This window comes from Anarrhichthys ocellatus, unplaced genomic scaffold, assembly GCF_004355925.1.
Source record: "Anarrhichthys ocellatus isolate YVR2014 unplaced genomic scaffold, GSC_Weel_1.0 scaffold47, whole genome shotgun sequence".
Lineage (NCBI taxonomy): Eukaryota > Metazoa > Chordata > Actinopteri > Perciformes > Anarhichadidae > Anarrhichthys > Anarrhichthys ocellatus.
In genome coordinates, this window is record NW_022280077.1 from 1,070,253 (window position 1) to 1,078,587 (window position 8,335).

The 8,335-nt window shown below is 41.8% G+C and overlaps 1 protein-coding gene across 1 annotated transcript; it reads left to right on the forward strand.

Moving 5' to 3' along the window:
- Positions 1 to 4,633: 4,633 nt before the first annotated feature.
- Positions 4,634 to 6,378, forward strand: pou3f3a (POU class 3 homeobox 3a). Its single transcript, XM_031869531.1, has one exon. The coding sequence runs from the start codon at positions 5,019 to 5,021 to the stop codon at positions 6,297 to 6,299; it is 1,281 nt and encodes a 426-aa protein (XP_031725391.1). The 5' UTR covers positions 4,634 to 5,018; the 3' UTR covers positions 6,300 to 6,378.
- Positions 6,379 to 8,335: the final 1,957 nt, after the last annotated feature.

Here is an 8,335-nt window from a genome sequence, read left to right on the forward strand (position 1 = left end):
CATGGTCACAAGCTCATTAGATGCCACAGTGGGCAGATACAAACACAACCACAAAGGTATAGACACATTTGGAGTTCTATTTCAGTTCATGAGCTTTGGTAAACGCAAAGAGGAAATTAAAAACTCATAGCTTCCTTTCCTTTAACCCAACTTCCATGTCTTCTTTTTGCAGCAGCCATACGAGCGCTATATTTTTCAAATAGGCCGTGACTTTATCTAAATGCCCTAAACCCCATGAGTCTCATCTTTTCTCAATTTCCTCTGTTTTTCTTCTATGACGGCCCAGATGTTTCTCTTCTCTCTGTGCATTTTGCTTTAGCTTAGCATAAATATTCAGCAAAGACGTCCGCTTGTCACGAGCCATCGTTCAGAACACCATTATGTTAATGCCTATAGACACTTAGAAAGGGGTACATTTCAGGCCCTGCACACACCTGCAAGCACCTGCGTACACACACACACACACACACACACACACACACCAAAAACACACAAATGAACACAGAAAAAGAGAGATGAGTGAGTGTTTGTGCCATTTCCCGACTGTATTCACTCTGTGCTGTTGCTGTCACTTTCAAATGATCCATTGGGATTAATTAATGTAATTCTCACAAATTAATTCCCCCTATTCATACATAATGGGCAAAACCACAACGGTGTTTAACCAGTGCATCTGTCCATTGGGTGTCGTCATTTAAGTCGCAGCAGGGGCTGGTAATTGCCGATTGCTCCAGTGTGGTAAACACAGCTCCTTATTTTCCTTTCATTTTACTCTCCCTCTGCTATGAGTAATTCCACCCAGAGCAGTTCCACCACATGAAGCACCGTTTAAAAAAAAAAGGTCAGTTATTGACTGAAGACACATTTGAATATTTTCTGTCATGTTTGTCTCATATTTCTCTCTCTGTGTATGAGGATTTTGGAAATGACTTTGATCATCTCCCCTCATATCCTCTGTTTCCCACTCTCCCTGTACCCCGACTACCGCACTTTGTCTCCCCTTGTCTCCTCTCCGTGGCTGCCTCTGCTTCTGATTTAACCGCGCAACAGGGGGTTGTGGGTAGAGACTCCCACTGTGAAGAATCTCTCTGACTCAGGGAGAGCTGAAGGTCAAACACACTCATGATCAGAACCACAGGATGACACTGAAGAGGTGGAATATAAAGAGAGCAGGGATGAAAGCTACGGAGATAAGTTCTGTTATCTCAGCAGTGTTTTCAGTGCAGTTCAGTATTCTGTAAACACCACGTTGCACAGCTCACAGTGGAGGAGCTGAGAGAGACGATTCACCTGGTCTTATAACTTCTACAACATACACACCTACAATGATTCGATGAAAAGAAAGCAAGATACCTAAAGACAGAGTGAAATCTTGTCTTTGCAAAGACTAGTCATAAATGTAATAATTGTGCAGATAACAACAACACTGTCATCCTCACAACTTATTTTCTGATTAGTCTGCCTGATTTGTGTTGCTCTCTCTCTCTTCTTAATTAGATAGGCCCTTGACCAACACAGCCAACAGAGGAGGAACATGAGCGCGAACAAGAGAAAAGCATCTGTTTCTTTCAATGGAAAACTCCTGGAGCCCAGATGAAGGATTTTCCTTTTTCTCCTTCGCAATTTTTGTTGGAGGTATTTGCATATTTCAAAAGTCTACCAAAGAAAATAGCCCAGGGGCAGAAATGGCCGATCTGCATATTGAAGACTCAACAGAGGGCGAAGAGCGGGAGAGAGGGAGAGAAAGAGAGGGAGAGAGAGAGAAAGAGAGGGAGAGAGGGAGAGAAAGAGAGGGAGAGAGGGAGAGAAAGAGAGAGAGAGAGAGAGAAAGAGAGGGAGAGAGAGAGAAAGCCTCTAATAGATTTGAAGAATATCTAAAATAAACAATAATATGAATTAACTGATGGTGTCATACTCATTATGCTGGATTCACTACATCCAAAACAGATTATTTGCTTAGTTTTGAAGCAGTTTCATGGATAGCGGGAGAGAGAAAGAGGGAGAGAGAGAGAGAGAGAGAGAGAGAGAGAGAGAAAAATGTGCATCAGAAGAAGGCCTCTTCACCCAGCTTCCTTCATGAATAACAAATAGAGGACCCAGTGAAGTGACCAGCCAGCACAACACATGAAAAACATTAGTGCATTCCCTGAGTAGTCTGGTTTTCTCTACATTGTGCTGGTATGCTGGAAAGATGTGAAACCCCGTGGTGCTTTTGTGCAGCTTCTCTGTGTTTGCTGCGTTTTACTGAATACAGAGTAACAATAAACAGGTTTTAGAGATCGTGGAAAAAAATAATGACTTATATTTTTCTGTTTATAAGTTGTGAACAGCTTTATTAATGGTCAATAAATCACATACCAATGCTTTAAAGATCAGTTTAAATCCTTTTGCATGTTGTACATTTTAACTAATGTTCTTAATATTTTTTGATAAATGATTTACTGATGCCTTACATGCCAGTTAAAAGCCATTGTTAAAACTGCATGTTTTGAAATATTGACAATGACACAAGTTATCTGTGACTTACGATCAATGGGCTCACTCAACACAGCAAAATCAAACGACTTTCGTAACAAACATGACCATATCTGGTGATATATTATCTGTTCTGGTATGATACAGATTGGTGGACAAACTTAATGCTGATGCACTTTTTTAATTTGTTATGTATATCTCTATATACCCATTCATTTAATTATTTATGATGAAGTCTTAAAAAAACACAATAAAATGTGTGTGTGTGTGTGTGTGTATATATATATATATATATATATATATATATATATATACTTTTGAACTCTATAAATGTCTTTATAAATCTATAAGAAAGTTGTACCTACATTACATTATTAGTCATTTAGCAGATGCTTTTATCCAAAGCGACTTACAATAAGTGTATTCAACATAGGTATTCAAGAGAACTACTAGTCACCAGAAGTCATAAGTGCATCTCCTTTTTTAAACAAGCATCTAAGAGCATAAACCAGAGCTAAAGTACACAGTGCAGAAACAAACGAATACAATAAGTGCAACAAACTAATACAAATACAATAAGTGCTAAGTGGAAGGCTCAGGGTAGTACTTACTTTGGTTGTATTCTTCAAGTTATTAACATAAGGATTAATTGATTTAAAGCAGCTAAAGTCCAACACATAAATCTGATTATTTGCTGTAAATGCAACATATATTTTGTTGTGTAATTTATTGTGTCATGCAGACTGTGATGGTTGTGCTGAGTCCTGTAAATGAGTGTGTCACATTAACCCCTAAATGCCATCCTGCCCACACCCAAATTAAATAGTTTAACAAAACAATCCAAATGATTAATTAAAAAATGTGTCAACTGTATCTGCATTACTCAGTGATTCTGTATTGAGCAAATATAATTAGTAATAATATTACGGGACATAACACACACACACACACACACACACACACACACACACACACACACACACAGACACATTATGCTTTTAGCATAAAGCATATTTCTATTGCAACAAAATGTTACGACTTTACTTTGTTTTACTTTTTTCGAACTTCCTAAAATAGGATAAATCTAAATGTAATTTGGAACACGATAACTGAACATAATGGTGAGTGGATTCAAATGTTATGATAAAAGTCTCGATTTATGTTGCAGGTTGTGAAAATGCATTTTTTGTGACCATTTATCTTTTACCTTTTGGATGAGATCCAAGACAAATGCTGAAAACTGAAAAACATAAATTAGCACATTTATTGGCTGCACCTGGCTCTCTACTCTATACTGGTCATCCAGTCCAGTCGACGCTTTACTCTCTCAAGGCCCTTAAAACTATACGGCAAAGTCGTGGTAGAAAACTCCCCGCGACATGTTTAGTTAACAGGCCATCCATAAACGGATCAGGCATGGAAACATCCAACCAGAACCGGGTTGTGTGGAAAAAGCAAACTGTTGGCAGATTGCGTCCACCTTCAGCGCTCACCAGTGTGGCGCGTCACGCCACTGTGGCCTCCCTTTACCATATGAAAAGGAGCGCATTAAGATGCAAAAAGCGTACAAACCCCCTATGTACCCAAAGCCGACTTATCCTTGACACAGGCCTCGGTCGTTCTGCGTTATTATAAAATAGATAACCATAGTAGGCTATACGGTATTATTTGTCTGGTGTCACTAACCTCATCGGCTGCATAAACTCAAGATATGTTAAAGACGTATACTACTACTAATAATAATAATAATAAAAATAATCGTTGTTAACTGTTGTCATTTTGTAAGACGTTTTGTTCCGTTGCAGGATTTCTTATTCTGTTTCTTTAGATGATTCATTGCGCGTCCTTAAAGGCACATCCAGATTATTCTGTGTCTGTCTTTTTTCATTTCTGTAATATTATTTTATCATATTGTTGCTTTATTCCTGCAACAAGAACTGAGTGCACCCGAGGCTCAGCTGAGACACACCAGCTCCTCTCTGACTGTGCGTCCAATCAGCGGGAGCTCTGCAGAGCCTTTCTGCTGTAATTGGATGGAGATGGGTGAGGAAAACGCAGCCTTGGCACAACGTAAACACATGCTCGTCTTCTTCGCACCGCAGAGGACGCGCCGGATAGAGCAGATGGAGTGAGAGAAACTACCGAGAGGACCGGAGAGGCTTTATTAAAGTTGATTTTGTCATCATCACTAAATGGCTTTAAAACGTCAGTAACAGATTAACGGGTTATAAATGAGCAGCTCCTCAGCTTGGCACGGATCAGAGAAGGTGTTGTTCCATATCACCAGGTCTGTGGATTACGCACGGCGGAGCTCCCGGGACAGAGAAAAGTTTTGAAGACTATTTTTTGTTGCACTGGAATGCTAGAGTGTTTTATTACACAAGTCTCAATGCGCACAACCTGCTATAGAGGTAAAGTTATCGTTTGAGTTTCTACGGAGTTATTTCCCACTATCTTTTCGTTTTATATATAGACTGAATTTATTCATGGATTAGAACTGGGACTTTAGCAGAACACCAGAAGAGAGAAAAATCTGAAGATATATGCTTTGGGGGATGGCAACAGCAACATCAAGTCCATACCTAGCCAGCAGCAGGATTTTATCCGGCCCGGTACTTCACTCTGATCGAAGGGTTGGTGGAATGCAGCCGGGCAGCACCGCTGTGACCACGGTGTCTAGTGGATACAGAGGGGATCCTGCAGTAAAGATGGTGCAAAGTGACTTCATGCAGGGTGCCATGGTGGCAAGCAATGGGGGCCACATGCTAAGCCATGCCCACCAGTGGGTAACATCGTTGCCTCACGCGGCAGCCGCAGCAGCTGCGGCCGCAATGGCAGCAGCCGAGGTCGGCTCTCCGTGGTCCCCCAGCTCCCAGCCGCAGGACGTGAAGAGAGGGAGGGAGGATCTCCACACAGGCAGCGCTCTGCACCATAGGTCCCCGCATCTGGGACCCCATCAGGCGCACCCGGGAAGTTGGGGAGACACCTCCACGGCGCACATCAGTATTACCGAGGGGCAGCAGCAGCAGCAGCAGCAGCAGCAGCAACAACAGTCTCTCATTTACTCTCAGCCCGGTGGGTTTACAGTCAACGGGATGCTGAGCTCGCACGTGGGACAGAGCCTCATGCACCAGGGGCTGGTGCGCGGGGAGTCCCCGGAGCTGGATAATGGAAACCACCATCATCACCATCACCACCATAATCACCACAATCACCATCACCAGCATCACGGGGTGAACCACGAAGCGCACTCAGACGAGGACACTCCGACGTCTGATGACTTGGAGCATTTTGCAAAACAGTTCAAACAGCGGCGGATCAAGCTGGGTTTCACTCAGGCAGATGTGGGCTTAGCTTTGGGCACCTTGTACGGCAACGTGTTCTCACAGACCACCATCTGCAGGTTTGAAGCGCTTCAGCTGAGCTTTAAGAACATGTGCAAGCTGAAGCCTCTATTGAACAAATGGCTGGAGGAGGCCGACTCCACCACCGGGAGCCCGACCAGCATTGACAAGATAGCCACCCAGGGCAGGAAGAGGAAAAAGCGCACGTCCATCGAGGTGAGCGTAAAAGGCGCGTTGGAAAGCCACTTCCTCAAGTGTCCCAAACCATGCGCGCAGGAGATCACCTCTCTGGCGGACACTCTGGAGCTGGAGAAGGAGGTTGTCAGGGTTTGGTTCTGCAACCGCAGGCAGAAAGAGAAGCGCATGACACCGCCAGGACTGCCTCGCACCCCGGAGGACGCGTATTCACAGGTGGGCAGCATGGGTCCTGATACACCGTCACCCTCCATAGACTGCAAGAGGATGTACAGCGACACGTGAACATATGTGGCCGGACTTTAAATCTGAACAAGTGTTTGAATACCCTTTTCGAGAAAATATTTGATGTTTCCTTAAATGCTCGGACAATTGATGAACTTTTCTTACTGATCCCCAATAATAATGTTGTCCAGTGTGTATTCACTTCAGAGCAGGACAAAAGTCTACCTTTATGCATCCTCGGGTATTTTTCTGCACTATGAATCAGCTTTTGGCACAGAAAATGAAAAGCTTAACTAAAGTCTGAGTAGAAAACAATTGAAAGTCTATCAAAGGCAAAGTTTGTTCACCAAAAAGTCTGCAGAATTTTATCAATCTGTTTCCAGACATTTCCGTCTCTCTGTTAGAAATAAAAGTTCCCTTGTATTGCTGCAGAGTTTGGTGTCCCACGGGCTAGACTGGACTGCATCATTTCTTTTATATGAAAGACATGGTCTAATGTGCTTTATTCAGCATTGTTTTTAAACAGCAATAATTTATATTCCTTGAAACGTGTTTCTGACTTTTGTGGTGTGTGTCAGTGGATTCATGTTGTGACACAGTTTAAGATTTTACCAGTGTTGTGTTTTCCTTCATTGAAAAGTAATTTTATTAAATTAGCAAACATTCCCTTAAGTTTATGTACAAGTTAGTCTGCTGTGTATTCTTGTATGATGCTTTGGACTATTTATTTTTTCCCCACTGTGTATAGTTTCATGGAATAGACTAATTATTTAATAAATTTGACATAAGGAAAGAATTGTGTTACGCTATCTGAGAGGACCATCATTATTAAGGTCCCTATTGACTCACACACTCGTGCGCGCGCACACACACACACACACACATACCATCATGTGTCCTTTTAGCTCACACCTTTGCAGTGAAATATTAACATTACTATATTGATGTTCTCTGCTGCAAATATACCAATATAGCTCTAAGGGTCAAAATGGCAACTTAAATGATCTTTTATGAGAAACAAAGCCCATTTAGAGACATTATTCCATACGTTAAGAAATTATAAAGGCACCAAAGAAACCAAATGCATTTTTGAAGTTTAATGCTATTCTGCCTGGGCTTTTTTTGTTAAAAGCAGCTTCTCAAGCTGCAATGATAGTCGATTAATCAAGATGAGAAATAATCAATTGACAGAACAGTTTGATAAGCGATAATTATTTTTTTTTAAACATGGCAACTTCCCTGGTTCCAGCCTCTTAGATGTGATGATATGATGACTTTCTTTCTGTATTTATAATAATAAATTGAATATCTTAAAGTCTTTGAACTGTTAGTCGAATAAAACAAACTATTGGAACACATCTTTTCATGCTGTGGGACATTATAACAGGCATTTCTCACTCTTTCACTCTTGTTTACAGACAAAATGTTTAATCGAGAAATTAAGATTAAGATTCATCAATAATGAAAACAGTCCTTAGTTGCAGTCCCAGCAGCTTCATTAACGGTTGACGTAAATCCAGCTCATCACAGAAGTCTCTTCTTGGAGTTTGCCTCCACATTTCCGTGTGATATACGGCACGTCAGCCCAGCCACATACGTCCTGTGGCAGTGCTATGGACTGCTGCTTTGTGGAACGCAGCCAACAGAGGTCGGCTATCCCAGCTGGCAATTCACCTCGGCATCGGTTGCCAAGGTGACAGCGAGATGGAGGGACACGAGGCAGCGGATCTTTTGCCACAGATGATGGGTTTGGCAGATAGGCAGCAAGACACTCAAGATGCTGGCTGTGAGAAACAATGTTTCGTCCCTCTGTCGCTGATCCACACAAACATGACACACAATGATACATACAGGAATTAACACACACATGAGCTGATGTCTTAAATCAAATATCTCAATGATGATTTAGAAAACGATGGGTGGAGTCGTGGAAAAAAAGTGGTTGTGGTGAAACTTGGAGGGAGGTCAAAGGTCTGCTGGTACAGTACAAACCAGACAGAACACTGAGAAATAAACACAAACCTGGAAGTTAATGGTTTACTGTAAATGTCAGACTTTTAATTGTTCTTTGAGTATTTTTTACTGTGTATCTTCTA